We start from the raw sequence: 17,962 nt of genomic DNA on the forward strand, positions 1-17,962 counted from the left end.
TCTTCTCCCAGGCAACTTGTGGCAGGGTGAGAGGGCATGGCCTGAAGCTGCATCAGAGGAGGTTTAGGTTAGATATTAGGAAGCACTTCCTCACAGAAAGGGAAATTAGACACTGGCATGGGCTGCCCAGGGAGGTGGTAGAGTCACCATCACTGGAGGTGTCTGGGGAAAGGTTGGATGTGGCACTTGGTGACACGGCCTGGCCGATGTAGAGGTGCTAGGTCACAGGCTGCACTTGATGATCTCAGAGGTCTCTTCCAGCCTCAGTAATTCTGTGATTCTATGATTCTGTGAGTACAGTACTGAACTGTTCAGTTTAGCTCAATATTAATGTTATATACGTGTGTATGTATATATATGCTGGATGCTTTGTTTTGGAAGAATTTAGTGCACTGACATCAAAATAATTTAACACAGAACATTTAACTTAAAGAAATGGAGTTTCCATTAATCCACTGCCTGGATGGGAAACTATGTATCTTTAGGACACCCTCTGATTTCCAGTCATCCAAAGATCTTGGTGGTGGACCTTGTCAAATAGTCACAACATTGTACTGGAAATTTGAACAAGACACTCATTTTCCCAAATGCATTGGTATGAACTCAGGTCAACATAAATGTGTTAGAATTATCCCTCTATAAGTTTCACATCGGGGTGTGGTGCTGCACAGCTGAGAAGCTGAGCTAATAAGTGTTGAAAAATGAAAAACACTACTTTATGGCATCATGTAAATTGGCACAAAAAAGAAATGCTTGTACTGACACCCCAGTTTTGACAAGTAAATACCAGAATGTGGAAGCTATACAAATGGAGTCCCACTGGTATGAAAGCAGAAGGAAAGCAACAAATAGGTCTGTCAGGGAATTCTTTTATTATACTTGTCCAGTGTCAAAACAAATTTCTACATTTCACCTGCTCAGGCTCTACAGGGGTAAATTAATCCAAACCAATGTGAACACAGGTATTTTTCACTCAGAGATCAAAAAAGCACTTTCTGTCATTTCCGTGTTCTAATGTCATTACAGAGCTGTGAGTCCAAAGACTCTCTTGTTGGGTTCAACTTATCTTTGAGTTAACCAGAGTGAGTTACTCCAGACTGACAGCAATGTAACCAAAACCAGATTTTAGCATTAAGAGAGTAAATTTAGGTTTTGTTGTGACTGTATAAAGTCTTGCCAATATATTTAAATGAGCAAAGCCCTCTCTCAGACTTCCAATTTGTACTGGCAAAAGTACTCCATGTTGACACAAGACACTCTGGTTGGATAGATTGCACTTCTATGGAGAAAACCAGAGAGCTTGCTAGCACAGCTATGTTATTTGAGAGTGTGATATGTTTTAACACTCCCAGTTTACATCCACATGAATGCAGAACAGGGCACCACACATCTGGGGCACACGCTAATTTCAAGAGATCCTAATTCAATGTCAAAAGTATGAGTTTAAAAATAGGAATCTTGAGGATTTATAATTACTTTTTTTTTGTTGTATGTCTGGATTTTAAGGTTCAAGGTTTCACAGGTTTTTCTTCTAGTCAGAGTCCTTATGTCCTTTTAAAGCAAGAACGTTTGTATCCCGCCAGAACACTGGTCCTCAAGAGAAACACCAAAATACACAATGAAATTACAAGGTTTTAACCAATTTCCTAGATACACAGTTTAAATCGATGAAAGACCCCTTCATTCCATGCCCAGAAATTGTACTGAAGATTGTAATAGTATCATGGTTCCCATATCAATATCTTCCCACAGGCGAAGCTAGACCCTCCCATGGCACTTAAGACTTTCCCCAGAAGTCCTGAATTCAGTCTCTCATGGCCAAGGTGGGTACACTACCCATGATGACTATCATATATACATTTGTGATGTTTTATCTCCCAAAAGAGTAGTTCTGTAATCTCTGAAATAGTCTGTTATATAAAACAGCTCTGCCAGCAACCCTTCAGTCAGTGTAAAACCAGTCATACCAGTTAGCAGCCACAGCTCTAATCAGCAACACATTAAATGCAAGGCAGACACCACCAGTCCACATGGATAGCAGCTTTGCTATTTGCTGAGACTACTATTAATGTATTTCTGGTAAGCCCCAAGCATGTCTGCAAGATTCCTTGTGGAATTCTGGTTGAGGAATATCCATCCAGGCTCCAGCAGGCTAAAAGCTGAACAAGATAGGCCAAGGAGCTTGCCTGAGAGATGCCTGCAGATGCAGCAGCTGAGTGGACATCCAAATGACTCAGAAGCAGCAAACCCACTGCAAAGAACAAGCAGAAGCAGCACACAGGCACCGGTAATGTAGCCAAGCCTGGATTTGTTTTGGCAGGGTGCTGGCTAGCTGCAGGCTCAGATTTCTGAAGAAGGGAACTGCCTTCTGTTGTCCCTGGGACTGTGCCCTCATTTGTTTTTAAGCAAATTGGATGGCATGTAGTAAATATTTGGCTCCTGCTAGCAAAATTGTCTCACAAGACCCTAAACACTAATTATCTCTTGGGCCAAAAAAGAACATGATTTATTTATTACTTGTTTACCTTGCTGTGGTAACTAGAACATTGGGTCAAGATCTCATTGTGCCAGACAGTATTCAGATGCAGAATGCAACACGCTTTTCTCTTTGTGTAATGATTTCCCCCAGCCAACTCCACACTAAATCATATCTGAGATGCACAATCTTAGGGATGCAGCCTAGCTGGGCAATGTTTTTTTTTCTAGTAAACAACAGGAGAACTTAGCACCAAAATATGCCTCTGACTGGACAGGAAAACAACTTTTCAAAATCTGCATCTTTTGGACCATTTGCACTAAAAGATCTATTTTTAGTTTACAAAATAAGTATGGAAATATTTATTTTTTTGTTTGGCTTGGTGAAATTATGAATAGTTTAATATGATAAATGGCCCATTAGCCTGTGCACCTGAACCCCTATGGCACTTCCTACCTCTGCTGTGGCAGTTTTGTAGAGAACTGATTACAGGAACATTACAGAATAAATTAGGCCAAGATGTTCACTGAAAGAGGAGAGCAAAAAGAAAACATACCATATAAATTCTGTGTCAAAGCACTGCCACTGATTTCAAATGAATGAAGCCACCTTCAAATGTGAAGATAGCTGCTTATTTTGGTAAGGTCACAGTAACTGGCATGATGGTCTTAAAATTAGTGGACAGAGCCTTCAGCCTGTAATACACTGAGAGAAGGAGAAGGAATGTACAAAAGAGACAAAGAAATTCAGCACTTAACACCTTTATAATGAAGAAAGCAAGCATAGGATAGCGCCCCTGTACACTGCACTGGTTAGGCCACACCTTGAGTACTGCGTCCAGTTTAGGAAGGATGTTGACTTGCTGGAGCGGTTCCACAGAAGGGCAACAAAGTTGGTGAGGGGTTTGGAACACAAGCCCTGTGAGGAGAGGCTGAGGGAGCTAAGGTTGCTTAGCCTGGAGAAGAGGAGGCTCAGAGGAGACCTTATTGCTCTCTACAACTACCCGAAGGGAGGATGTAGACAGGCAGGGGCTGGTCTCTTCTCCCAGGCAACCAGCACCAGGACAAGAGGACACAGTCTCAAGCTGCACCAGGGGAGGTTTAGACTGGATGTTAGGAAGAAATTCTTCCTAGAGAGAGTGATTGCCCATTGGAATGTGCTGCCCAGGGTGGTGGTGGAGTCTCCATCGCTGGAGGTGTTCAGGAGGAGACTTGATGACGTGCTTGGTGCTATGGTTTAGTTGATTAGATGGTGTTGGATGATGGGTTGGACTCAATGATCTTGAAGGTCTCTTCCAACCTGATCTATTCTATTCTATTCTATTCTATTCTATTCTATTCTATTCTATTCTATTCTATTCTATTCTATTCTATCACTCAAGCAACAAAGTATAAGTGATGCGATCTTCTGACATGGTAATGATGTTATGATACTAACAAAGAAATAAAAGGAGAGTTTGGAAAGATCCAATACTTGATATTTTTATTTCCATCCCAAAATCCTTGCGTCTGTCAAAACCACCAGAATGTAAACATAGAAATCACCAGAAATCAGTTACACTTCTTTGTAATCATCAATAAAGCACCTGTGGACTAACTCACCTACTAAAAAACCTCAGTAATAAACATACAGTACCTACAAAACTAATTCTTTTTTTTACATTGGGTGCAAGAGCCTCAATTCTGTATAAACAATTACAATAATGGTTCTGGATATTGTGTACGTACACATACCAGACATAAAGTTTAGTCCGCAACATACTGTTTTCAGCTAAAGTTAATTTTAAAGTGCAAAGCCATTTTAAATGAGAAAAATATCAAAATAGTTGCAAGTAAATTAAAGTCTTCTGTTTTCTTCTGAATAGAGTCGGTGTGAAAGAACAGAGTCAGAACAGAGAGCACTGTGAGAAAGCGCCTAAGGAACAAAACACAGCTCCCACTTCACATTTACTTTCTTTAGAAAACTTAAATATGGCCACATATTTACATTTTAATATTTATCTAGCATTTAAGTCAAAATTTAATCCATCTATGCCCAGGAAAACATAAAAAGAGAAGGAATTGCAGCAGACACTGTTTCTAAGGGTGTGGGAGGACATTTTATTGACACTGTGAAATGTAATAAATTCCTTTCGGAGATCTTTCATGTCAGCAGTGCAAGACTTGTAAAAACCCATAAGCATAAAGACTTAAACATATGTTAGTTTAACAAAATTTGCAAGCTCTTTTCATATTGCCTATAATTTTCTGCAGTTATTAACATAATGCTAATTCATTCAGGGTAGTCCTTCCACTTAGTATGGCTAGGTTTTAGCAGAGGTCATGGTTTTCATAGAATCATAGAATCAATAAGATTGGAAAAGACCTCAAAGATCATCAATTCCAACCTGTCAATCAAGACCTCATGACTACTAAACCATTCAGACCATCCCTAGGAAAGACTTTCAGACACTGAGTCTAGAGACGCCAGTGGACTTGCACCGCACACTTTGGTGTAGGAAAGGCAGCAATACCCAATGAACTCTGAATTTACTAGGGGGAGAATCCTGGCAAAGTATTCATTGATTTCCTACTGCACAGAAGACAGATCTCAGAGGCAACCTGAGACAGAGGAACAGGAGCTCAGAAAAGTGGAGGAAACGTAAGAAGCATTCTTTTGAAGGATGGCAATAACAACATCTGAGCTCTGGTTAGCAGCTGAAAGCAAGCAGTGGTTTGAACCAAGGCCACATTGCTCCAAATCCCATTCAGCCAAGGAGGACTGGGGAGAGCATTTTGGTGTTTCTATTTGAGTTGCACAGCCATGGGAGTCTCCTGTCCCCTTTTCACACCTCTGTCATTGGCCCAAATGCTGCTGCTGGCAGAGCGGCTGCTGTTGACCTAACAGGAACCTACGCTGTGCTCACCAGAGGAAAGCCTGGGTGGAGGTCAAAGCAGTCACCTTTACAGCTCCACTGGGGACTGATTAAAAATATTAAGATGGAAAGCAAAATGATTGCTTGACCATGAGGCACATTTTCTATGTGTGACAGAAAACCTAAAATAAATCACTGATGGTCTCCTCAGAAGCAGAGAGCCACAAGCCCACAGGAAGGGAGGTGTGTCTCCTAAACAGGAGTGTCCTGCAGTGAGCACTGCTGCTGAGGAAATGCTCTAGGTTCTGGACTTCCAATAATGGTTGAAAAGTTCTGCATCCATAGACCTGACGCTCAGTTCTTGTTCTCTGCATCCGCCCCCAAATGCTGTTGGAATCACAGAGTGGTTTGGGTTGGAAGGGACCTCAGACATCATCTACTCCAACCCCCCTTTCTAGGGCTGCTCAAGGCCTCATCCAACCTGACCTTGAACACCCCCAGTCAGGAGGCATCCAAAGCCTCCCCGGGCAGCCTGTTCCATGTCTCACCACCCTCACTGGAAAGAATTTCTTCCTAATCTCCAGTCTCAATCTGGCCTCCTCAAGCTTTGGCCTCTCATCCTGTCACTACTAAGCCTTTGTCAAAAGCCTCTTCCCAGCTTTCTGGTAGCCCCCTTCAAGTACTGGAAGCAGTTGGAAGCAGAACTCTTCTAATAAAAACTTACATCACTGTATCCTCGTTTGGAAGCTCCCAGGTGGTGAAATTGAAACCATGTGCCACATGGCACCGAAGGGCCAAGTGGGAAAGGAGCAGCTAAATACTCAGTGTCTCCAGAAAGGATGGATGCTGCTTCCTGCTCTGCCTGGAGCATGCACCAAGCCTCCCTACAGTGCTCTTTGCAAGGTCAGAATCAGACTGCCTTTGGATTTTATCTCTGTTTAAAATGTGGTAAACTTCAGTAGTCTTCACTAAATGGGTTGGGCATCAGGTTGGGAAGATGTTTCCCAGGTGAGCTGCATTTGCTGGAGTGCGCTTGGCATCATCTGGTAGCTGGTCCTAAGAGATTTGAGGAGCTAGAAGGGGCTGGACATAGCTCCGAGGAGATAAATCAAGTCAATGAGCCATGGACCCACCACCACATGCTGAAAACAGGAGCAGGGATTTCAGGTAAGTGTCCTGCTTGGCTGGCCCAGCCCTGCTCTTCAGACCCCATGAGCAGCTGTGACTCAGGCAGCACAGCTGACTGCAGTTGGCTACAGGTGGTGCTTGTTGCACCACAAGCAGTATAAAGGGGGAAGTTTGCTGGGGAGGGGCAGCTTTCTGCTGGGGTTCCTTCTCACCTTGCTGCTGAGGACTTCCAGCTTGGGTGTTGTGCCTCTGGCCCCTTGGTGCTGTGAGTACTTGGGCTGGGCTGGGTAGGAGTTACGCCTCTGTTTATTGGACAGGGTTGGAGTTACAGTTGCGCATCTGTTGTTTGGACTGGAGTTGTGCCTCTGTTGATTGGACTGGGCTGGGCTGGAGTTGTGCCTCTTTGGACTGGGCTGGGCTGGAGTTGCGCCTCTGTTGATTGGACTGGGCTGGGCTGGAGTAGTGCCTCTGTTTTTTTGGGCCGGGCTGGAGTTGCGTCTCTCATGATTGGGCTGGGCTGGACTGGAGTTGTGTCACTCATGATTGGACGGGGCTGGGCTGCAATTGCATCACTCATGATTGGACGGGGCTTGGCTGCAGTTGTGCCTCTTTGGGCTGGGCTGGAGTTGCGTCACTCATGATTGGACGGGGCTGGGCTGGAATTGCGTCACTCATGACTGGATGGGGCTGGGCTGGAGTTGCGTCACTCAGAATTGGACTGGGTTGGAGTTGCATCTCTCATTATTGGACTGGGCTGGGCTGCAGTTGTGCCTCTTTGGGCTGAGCTGCAGTTGCGTCACTCAGAACTGGACTGGGCTGGAGTTGTGTGTCTCATGAATGGACGAGGCTGGGCTACAGTTGTGCCTCTTTGGGCTGGGCTGGAGTTGCGTCACTCAGGATTGGACTGGGCGGGCTGCAGTTGTGCCTCTTTGGACTGGGCTGGGCTGCAGTTGTGTCAATCATGACTGGATGGGGCTGGAGTTGCATCACTCAGAATTGGATTGGGCTGGGCTGCAGTTGTGCCTCTTTGGGCTGAGCTGCAGTTGCGTCACTCAGAATGGGACTGGGCTGGGCTGGAGTTGCATCACTCAGAATTGGACTGGGCTGGGCTGGAGTTGTGCCTCTTTTGACTGGGCTGGGCTGCAGTTGCATCACTCAGAATTGGACTGGGCTGGGCTACAGTTGTGCCTCTTTGGACTGGGTTGGGCTGGGCTGCAGTTGTGCCTCTTTGGGCTGAGCTGCAGTTGTGTCACTCAGAATTGGGCTGGGCTGGAGTTGCGTCTCTCATTATTGGACTGGGCTGGTCTGCAGTTGCGTCACTCAGAATTGGGCTGGGCTGCAGTTGCGTCACTCAGAATTGGACTGGGCTGGGCTATAGTCGTGCCTCTTTGGACTGGGTTGGGCTGGGATGCAGTTGTGCCTCTTTGGGCTGAGCTGCAGTTGTGTCACTCAGAATTGGGCTGGGCTGGAGTTGTGTCTCTCATAATTGGACGGGGCTGGGCTGGAGTTGTGTCTCTCATGATTGGACGGGGCTGGGCTACAGTTGTGTCTCTTTGGGCTGGGCTGCAGTTGCGTGTCTCATGATTGGACTGGGCTGGGCTGCAGTTGCGTGTCTCATGATTGGACTGGGCTGGGCTGCAGTTGCGTGTCTCATGATTGGACTGGGCTGGGCTGCAGTTGTGTCAATCATGACTGGACTGGGCTGGAGTTGCGTCACTCAGAATTGGACAGGGCTGGGCTACAGTTGTGCCTCTTTGGACTGGGCTGGGCTGCAGTTGCTTCACTCAGGATTGGACTGGGCTGGGCTGCAGTTGTGTCAATCATGACTGGACTGGGCTGGAGTTGCATCACTCAGAATTGGACTGGGCTGGGCTGGAGTTGTGCCTCTTTGGACTGGGCTGGGCTGCAGTTGCGTCACTCAGAATTGGACTGGGCTGGGCTGGAGTTGCATCACTCAGAATTGGGCTGGGCTGGAGTTGTGCCTCTTTGGACTGGGCTGGGCTGCAGTTGTGCCTCTTTGGGCTGAGCTGCAGTTGCTTCACTCAGGATTGGACTGGGCTGGGCTGCAGTTGTGTCAATCATGACTGGACTGGGCTGGAGTTGCATCACTCAGAATTGGGCTGGGCTGGAGTTGTGCCTCTTTGGACTGGGCTGGGCTGCAGTTGCGTCACTCAGAATTGGACTGGGCTGGGCTGGAGTTGTGTCTCTCATGATTGGACGGGGCTGGGCTGGAGTTGTGTCTGTTTGGGCTGGGCTGGAGTTGCGTCACTCAGAATTGGACTGGGCTGGGCTGCAGTTGTGTCAATCATGACTGGACTGGGCTGGAGTTGCATCACTCAGAATTGGACTGGGCTGGGCTGGAGTTGTGCCTCTTTCGACTGGGCTGGGCTGCAGTTGCGTCACTCAGAATTGGACTGGGCTGGGCTGGAGTTGTGTCTCTCATGATTGGACGGGTCTGGGCTACAGTTGTGTCTGTTTGGGCTGGGCTGGAGTTGCGTCACTCAGAATTGGACTGGGCTGGGCTGCAGTTGCGTCACTCAGAATGGGACTGGGCTGGGCTACAGTTGTGTCAATCATGATTGGACGGGGCTGGAGATGCGTCACTCAGAATTGGACGGGGCTGGGCTACAGTTGTGCCTCTTTGGGCTGAGCTGCAGTTGCGTCACTCAGAATGGGACTGGGCTGGGCTGGAGTTGCATCACTCAGAATTGGACTGGGCTGGGCTGGAGTTGCATCACTCAGAATTGGACTGGGCTGGGCTGGAGTTGTGCCTCTTTTGACTGGGCTGGGCTGCAGTTGCATCACTCAGAATTGGACTGGGCTGGGCTGGAGTTGCGTCTCATGATTGGACGGGGCTGGGCTGGAGTTGCGTCACTCATGATTGGACAGGGCTGGGCTGGAATTGCGTCACTCATGATTGGACAGGGCTGGGCTGGAATTGCGTCACTCAGAATTGGACTGGGCTGGGCTACAGTTGTGCCTCTTTGGACTGGGTTGGGCTGGGCTGCAGTTGTGCCTCTTTGGGCTGAGCTGCAGTTGTGTCACTCAGAATGGGGCTGGGCTGGAGTTGCGTCTCTCATTATTGGACTGGGCTGGTCTGCAGTTGCGTCACTCAGAATTGGGCTGGGCTGGAGTTGCGTCTCATTATTGGACTGGGCTGGTCTGCAGTTGCGTCACTCAGAATTGGACTGGGCTGGGCTATAGTCGTGCCTCTTTGGACTGGGTTGGGCTGGGCTGCAGTTGTGCCTCTTTGGGCTGAGCTGCAGTTGTGTCACTCAGAATTGGACTGGGCTGGGCTGGAGTTGTGTCTCTCATGATTGGACGGGGCTGGGCTGGAGTTGTGTCTCTCATGATTGGACAGGGCTGGGCTACAGTTGTGTCTCTTTGGGCTGGGCTGGAGTTGCGTCACTCAGAATTGGACTGGGCTGGGCTGGAGTTGTGCCTCTTTGGACTGGGCTGGGCTGCAGTTGCGTCACTCAGAATTGGACTGGGCTGGGCTGGAGTTGCATCACTCAGAATTGGGCTGGGCTACAGTTGTGCCTCTTTGGACTGGGCTGGGCTGCAGTTGCTTCACTCAGGATTGGACTGGGCTGGGCTGCAGTTGTGTCAATCATGACTGGACTGGGCTGGAGTTGCATCACTCAGAATTGGACTGGGCTGGGCTGGAGTTGTGCCTTTTTGGACTGGGCTGGGCTGCAGTTGTGTCACTCAGAATTGGACTGGGCTGGGCTGGAGTTGCATCACTCAGAATTGGGCTGGGCTACAGTTGTGCCTCTTTGGACTGGGTTGGGCTGGGCTGCAGTTGTGCCTCTTTGGGCTGAGCTGCAGTTGCTTCACTCAGGATTGGACTGGGCTGGGCTGCAGTTGTGTCAATCATGACTGGACTGGGCTGGAGTTGCATCACTCAGAATTGGACTGGGCTGGGCTGGAGTTGTGCCTCTTTGGACTGGGCTGGGCTGCAGTTGCGTCACTCAGAATTGGACTGGGCTGGGCTGGAGTTGCATCACTCAGAATTGGGCTGGGCTACAGTTGTGCCTCTTTGGACTGGGTTGGGCTGGGCTGCAGTTGTGCCTCTTTGGGCTGAGCTGCAGTTGCTTCACTCAGGATTGGACTGGGCTGGGCTGCAGTTGTGTCAATCATGACTGGACTGGGCTGGAGTTGCATCACTCAGAATTGGACTGGGCTGGGCTGGAGTTGTGCCTCTTTCGACTGGGCTGGGCTGCAGTTGCGTCACTCATGATTGGACTGGGCTGGGCTGGAGTTGCGCCTCTGTTTTTTTGGGCTGGGCTGGAGTTGCGTCTCTCATGATTGGACTGGGCTGGGCTGCAGTTACGTCAATCATGATTGGATGGGGATGGGTTGGAATTGCATCACTGATGATTGGACGGGGCTGGGCTGCATTTGCGTCACTCAGAATTGGGCTGGGCTGGAATTGCATCACTCAGAATTGGACTGGGCTGGGCTGCAGTTGCGTCACTCAGAATTGGACTGGGCTGGGCTGCAGTTGCGTCACTCAGAATTGGACGGGGCTGGGCTGGAGTTGCGTCACTCATGATTGGACGGGGCTGGGCTGGAGTTGCGTCTCATGATTGGACGGGGCTGGGCTGGAGATGTGTCACTCAGGATTGGACTGGGCTGGGCTGCAGTTGCGTCACTCTGGATTGGACTGTGCTGGGCTGCAGTTGCGTCACTCATGATTGGACTGGGCTGGGCTGGAGTTGCGTCTCTCATGATTGGACAGGGCTGGTCTGCAGTTGCATCACTCATGATTGGACTGGGCTGGGCTGGAGATGCGTCTCTCATGATTGGACGGGGCTGGGCTGCAGTTGCGTCACTCAGAATTGGACTGGGCTGGGCTACAGTTGTGCCTCTTTGGACTGGGTTGGGCTGGGCTGCAGTTGTGCCTCTTTGGGCTGAGCTGCAGTTGTGTCTCTCATGATTGGACGGGGCTGGGCTGGAGTTGTGTCTCTCATGATTGGACGGGGCTGGGCTGGAGTTGTGTCTCTCATGATTGGACGGGGCTGGGCTGGAGTTGTGTCTCTCATGATTGGACAGGGCTGGGCTACAGTTGTGTCTCTTTGGGCTGGGCTGGAGTTGCGTCACTCAGAATTGGACTGGGCTGGGCTGCAGTTGCGTCTCTCATGATTGGACTGGGCTGGGCTGCAGTTGCGTCACTCAGAATTGGACTGGGCTGGGCTGGAGTTGCATCACTCAGAATTGGGCTGGGCTACAGTTGTGCCTCTTTGGACTGGGTTGGGCTGGGCTGCAGTTGTGCCTCTTTGGGCTGAGCTGCAGTTGCTTCACTCAGGATTGGACTGGGCTGGGCTGCAGTTGTGTCAATCATGACTGGACTGGGCTGGAGTTGCATCACTCAGAATTGGACTGGGCTGGGCTGGAGTTGTGCCTCTTTGGACTGGGCTGGGCTGCAGTTGCGTCACTCAGAATTGGACTGGGCTGGGCTGGAGTTGCATCACTCAGAATTGGGCTGGGCTACAGTCGTGCCTCTTTGGACTGGGTTGGGCTGGGCTGCAGTTGTGCCTCTTTGGGCTGAGCTGCAGTTGCATCACTCAGAATTGGACTGGGCTTGGCTGGAGTTGTGTCTCTCATGATTGGATGGGGCTGGGCTGGAGTTGTGTCTTTTTGGGCTGGGCTGGAGTTGCGTCACTCAGAAAGGGACTGGGCTGGGCTGCAGTTGCGTCTCTCATGATTGGACTGGGCTGAGCTGCAGTTGCGTGTCTCATGATTGGACTGGGCTGGGCTGCAGCTGCTTCACTCAGGTTTGGACTGGGCTGGGCTGCAGTTTTGTCAATCATGACTGGACGAGGCTGGAGTTGCATCACTCAGAATTGGACAGGGCTGGGCTACAGTTGTGCCTCTTTGGACTGGGTTGGGCTGGGCTGCAGTTGTGCCTCTTTGGGCTGAGCTGCAGTTGCTTCACTCAGGATTGGACTGGGCTGGGCTGCAGTTGTGTCAATCATGACTGGACTGGGCTGGAGTTGTGCCTCTTTGGACTGGGCTGGGCTGGAGTTGTGCCTCTTTGGACTGGGCTGGGCTGCAGTTGCGTCACTCAGAATTGGACTGGGCTGGGTTGGAGTTGCATCACTCAGAATTGGGCTGGGCTACAGTTGTGGCTCTTTGGACTGGGCTGGGCTGCAGTTGCTTCACTCAGGATTGGACTGGGCTGGGCTGCAGTTGTGTCAATCATGACTGGACTGGGCTGGAGTTGCATCACTCAGAATTGGACTGGGCTGGGCTGGAGTTGTGCCTCTTTGGACTGGGCTGGGCTGCAGTTGTGTCACTCAGAATTGGACTGGGCTGGGCTGGAGTTGCATCACTCAGAATTGGGCTGGGCTACAGTTGTGCCTCTTTGGGCTGAGCTGCAGTTGCGTCACTCATGATTGGACTGGGCTGGGCTGGAGTTGCGCCTCTGTTTTTTTGGGCTGGGCTGGAGTTGCGTCTCTCATGATTGGACTGGGCTGGGCTGCAGTTACGTCAATCATGATTGGATGGGGATGGGTTGGAATTGCGTCACTGATGATTGGACGGGGCTGGGCTGCATTTGCGTCACTCAGAATTGGGCTGGGCTGGAATTGCATCACTCAGAATTGGACTGGGCTGGGCTGCAGTTGCGTCACTCAGAATTGGACTGGGCTGGGCTGCAGTTGCGTCACTCATGATTGGACGGGGCTGGGCTGGAGTTGCGTCTCATGATTGGATGGGGCTGGGCTGGAGATGTGTCACTCAGGATTGGACTGGGCTGGGCTGCAGTTGCGTCACTCTGGATTGGACTGTGCTGGGCTGCAGTTGTGTCACTCATGATTGGACGGGGCTGGGCTGGAGTTGTGTCACTCATGATTGGACGGGGCTGGGCTGGAGTTGCGTCACTCATGATTGGACGGGGCTGGTCTGCAGTTGCGTCACTCATGATTGGACTGGGCTGGGCTGGAGATGCGTCTCTCATGATTGGACGGGGCTGGGCTGGAGATGCGTCACTCTGGATTGGACTGTACTGGGCTGCAGTTGAGTCACTCAGAATTGGACTGGGCTGGGCTGGAGTTGCGTCTCTCATTATTGGACTGGGCTCGGCTGCAGTTGCGTCTCATTATTGGACTGGGCTGGGCTGGAATTGAGTCACTCAGAATTGGACTGGGCTGGGCTGGAGTTGCGTCTCTCATTATTGGACTGGGCTGGGCTGCCATTGCGTCACTCAGAATTGGACTGGGCCGGGCTGCCGTTGCGTCACTCAGAATTGGACTGGGCCGGGCTGCCGTTGCGTCACTCAGAATTGGACTGGGCCGGGCTGCCGTTGTGTCACTCAGGATGGGACGGGGCTGGGCTGCAGTTGTGCCTCTTTGGGCTGAGCTGCAGTTGCGTCACTCAGAATTGGACTGGGCTGGGCTGGAGTTGTGTCTCTCATGATTGGACGGGTCTGGGCTACAGTTGTGTCTGTTTGGGCTGGGCTGGAGTTGCGTCACTCAGAATTGGACTGGGCTGGGCTGGAGTTGCATCTCTCATGATTGGACTGGGCTGGGCTGGAGCTGCGTCTCTCATGATTGGACGGGGCTGGGCTGCAGTTACGTTACTCAGAATTGGGCTGGGCTGGAGTTGCGTCACTCGGAATTGGACTGGGCTGGGCTGCAGTTGCGTCACTCATGATTGGACGGGGCTGGGCTGCAGTTGCGTCACTCATGATTGGACTGGGCTGGGCTGGAGTTGTGTCACTCAGAATTGGGCTGGGCTGGAATTGCGTCACTCAGAATTGGGCTGGGCAGCAGTTGCGTCATTCAGGATTGGACTGGGCTGGTCTGCAGTTGCGTCACTCGGAATTGGACTGGGCTGGGCTGGAGTTGCGTCACTCGGAATTGGACTGGGCTGGGCTGGAGTTGCGTCACTCGGAATTGGACTGGGCTGGGCTGGAGTTGCGTCACTCGGAATTGGACTGGGCTGGGCTGGAGTTGCGTCACTCGGAATTGGACTGGGCTGGGCTGGAGTTGCGTCACTCGGAATTGGACTGGGCTGGGCTGGAGTTGCGTCACTCATGATTGGACTGGGCTGGGCTGGAGTTGCGTCACTTAGGATTGGACTGGGCTGGGCTGGGCTGGAGTTGCGTCTCATGATTGGACGGGGCTGGGATGGAGTTGAGTGTACGCGAAACCAAGCGGTTGCAAAAGTGCGCGGTCACAAGAAGGCGCGTATGCAAACCCGCGCGTACACAAAAATGTTCGAACGCAAAAATACGCATCCGCGAAAATGCGTTGTCGCCAAGAAGTGCGTACCCGAAAACGCGCGTGCACAAAAATAAACGGGCGCAAAACTGCGCGGTCGCACAAATGCACGTACGCAAAGGCGCGTTCGAGAATTTCCACGCACGGAAATTTACCTCGTATGCAAATTTACCGCGTACGCAAAGGCGCGTTTGAGACTTTCCACGCACGGAAATTTACCGCGTACGCAAAGGTGCGTTCGAGAATTTCCACGCACGCAAATTTACCGCGTACGCAAAAGCGCGTTCGAGCATTTCCGCGCACGCAAATTTACCTCGTATGCAAATTTACCGCGTACGCAAATGGGCGTTCGAGAATTTCCGCGTATGCAAATTTACCGCGAACGCAAAGGCGCGTTCGAGAATTTCCGCGTATGCAAATTTACCGCGCACGCAAAAGCGCGTTCGAGAATTTCCATGCACGGGAATTTACCGCGTACGCAAAGGCGCGTTCGAGAATTTCCACGCACGCAAATTTACCGCACATGCAAATTTACCGCGTACGCAAAAGTGTGTTTGAGAATTTCCGCGTATGCAAATTTACCGCGTACGCAAATGGGCGTTCGAGAATTTCCGCGTATGCAAATTTACCGCGCACGCAAAAGCGCGTTCGAGAATTTCCATGCACGGGAATTTACCGTGTACGCAAAGGCGCGTTCGAGAATTTCCGCGTACGCAAATTTACCGCTTACGCAAATTTACCAAGCACGCAAATTTACCGCGGACGAAAATTTACCGTGTACGCAAATTTACCTCACACGCAAATTTACCGCGCACGCAAAGGCACATTCGAGAATTTCCGCGTGTGCACATTTACCGCATACGCAAAAGCGTGCTTGAGAATTTCCGCGCACGCAAATTTACCGTGCGCACAAATTTACCGCGGATGCAAATTTACTGCATACGCAAATTTACCGCATTCGCAAATTTACCGCGTACGTGAAAGCGTGTTCGCGAATTTCCACTTACGCAAATGTACCGCGCACGCAAGTTTACCGCATACGCAAATTTACCGCGTTCGAGAATTTCCACGTATGCAAAATATGCGGTCGCGAAACCACACGGTCACGAAAATGGGCAAACGCAGAAATGCCCGTACGCAAAAACGCGGTCGTGAAAATGTGCGGTTTCGAAAATGCGCGGACACAACAACGCGCGTATGCAAAACCGTGCGTACGGAAAACCGCACAGTCGCAAAAATGCGTGTACGGGAAACCGCGCGTGCGCAAAAACGCGCGTATGCTACAAAGTGTATACGCTAATACGCATGGTTGTGAATCCGCGCGGTCGCGAAAATGCGCAGTCGCGAAACCGTGAGTACGCAAAACCGCACGGTCATGGAATAGTGCAATGGTGAAAATGCACGGTAGCAAAGGTGCTCGTATGCAGTTTACCTCTTACCCACAGTTGTACATAAGCCAACATGATCCCTCACATATAGTAGTTCCTAAAATTGATAATTGTTATGAATGATGGCAAAATAAACTATTACAAAGAAGTATGGATTGAGTGGCTCTGTCCCTATAATCATGATTAAACCTTCCTGATAAGCTAACTTTAAAAAAAAAAAAAAAAAACAAAACAAACTTTAATATCTGAAGTCTCATGATTATTTTGCTATATAAGTGAGAGGAAAGGTGTCTCTCAGCTATTAGGCACTGGCTACAATGACTTGCTCATGATGGCACTGCTTTGCTAAGAGTTTTTATTTTTCAACTGGGCAGTTAAGAGTGTAGAAAATGTTAGCTACTTTCCACTTCCTCCTACAATGCAATTTTCTCATCTGTCCAACTATCAGATTATTTTCCCTTCTATTTACTGAATGGAAACACTGTAGTATACTTCTAGATATGTTAAAAAAAGACAACTGCATACATTTTGAAGGGGCATTATAGAGTCATAACTCACTGTTTGCCAGCCTGTGTTTAACTGATGTCCTAAATCCTATGGCCTAAATATACACAGGAAAAGAGTAGTCAGGACAGTATTTTGGACAGAAACACAAGCACAGCATGCTCTTCATATTACACATACACTCCTGTTTCATCTACTTAACCCACAGGCCTTTCTGAAGGTAATAACATGCTACCTCAAGAGGCTAAGGTTTTATTACATTTTTAAGGACTAACAGGTGTGCCCCTATGTCTTGCCAAAATACTTCATGATGAACTGCAAAACTAATCCCTAAAGTTGCTGCTCACCCCCCTGGCTTGCACTGCACCTGGCTAGTGAAATGGCAATTGCAGAGTTTACCTGTGGTCATCCTTATTCCACCAAAAAGTACCAAGGCAGGTGGCTAATTGACACACCACTAGAATAGAAAAAAAGAAAAGGAAAAAAAAGTAAGTTATATGCTCTTGAATATGTGTGTTAGCTAAAAGTACACAATAAAGCTCCTTATCCCCCTAACAGCAGTTCAGCAGGAACTGTGAAGAGCACCAGAGCAGTTGCGCTCAAGTCATGGATTAAAGTCAGTATTTTAAATGTCTGTTTAACCCCTTTTATATACTGGCCCTTGCAGACCCTTTACTTTCTTATGTGCCTCGAAGGTGCCAATCAGAGCCTCCTGCCACCTGCCTACTCTCAGTTCTCTTGCCAACCTTTAATCTTGAAACCGTGCACCTGGTGACGCTGAAGCGTAATCTCCTTTACAAACACCTACAGCATGGAAAGGGTGGCCCTGCCTTTCCTGTTCAATCCTAGTTTGCCTGCCATAGGACACTTCTAAGCCTGGGGTCTGTAAATACACTTTGCTAATGAGAAACAGCATTAGAAGTGGCAGCTTTTCCGGTCTAGGGTAGGGAGGCCGGCCCCTACAGGCAGCAGCCACGGCTGCACTCCGGAGCACTGGAAGAAACCTGCAGCACCCTTCCGGCCTGCCGCTGAGCGCTCGGGGCGCTCTCTGCGCCGGCGCGGTGTCCGCGCTAGCTTCGGAGGCAGGCCGGGAGGAGCAGAGCGGAATACGGCATGGCGGTGCCCTTATCGCTGCAGAGGAGCGTGGTGTCCCCCGCAGGCAGGCACACCGCCTCCCTCATCTTTCTGCACGGCTCAGGTGGCTGCTTTCCCCCCTCTCCCGGCCCCATTCTGTCCCCTGCTACCCTGCGGTGGGGTCGGAGCTCGGCGAGACTTGCTTCCTGCTGGGGAAGGATGCAGGGGTGCACCCCTCTGACAGCCGGGCAGGGGTGGCTGTCGCCGCCTCCTTGTCTCTGCGCGGCGGGGCTCTCCCCGGTGCAGGGTCGGT

At 50.2% G+C, this 17,962-nt stretch overlaps 1 protein-coding gene across 1 annotated transcript in view; it reads left to right on the forward strand.

Annotated features, from left to right (window-relative positions):
* The first annotated feature begins 17,667 nt into the window (after positions 1-17,667).
* The window catches only part of LYPLAL1 (lysophospholipase like 1), a 32,522-nt gene continuing 32,227 nt past the window's right edge, over positions 17,668-17,962 (forward strand). Inside the window, exon 1 of the mRNA XM_009900074.2 lies at positions 17,668-17,773. Within this exon, the coding sequence (XP_009898376.2) occupies positions 17,689-17,773 (85 nt within the window). The 5' untranslated portion in view covers positions 17,668-17,688. The remainder of the gene's footprint in view (positions 17,774-17,962) is intronic.

Source organism: Dryobates pubescens, chromosome 2, assembly GCF_014839835.1.
Source record: "Dryobates pubescens isolate bDryPub1 chromosome 2, bDryPub1.pri, whole genome shotgun sequence".
Classification (NCBI taxonomy): Eukaryota; Metazoa; Chordata; class Aves; order Piciformes; family Picidae; genus Dryobates; species Dryobates pubescens.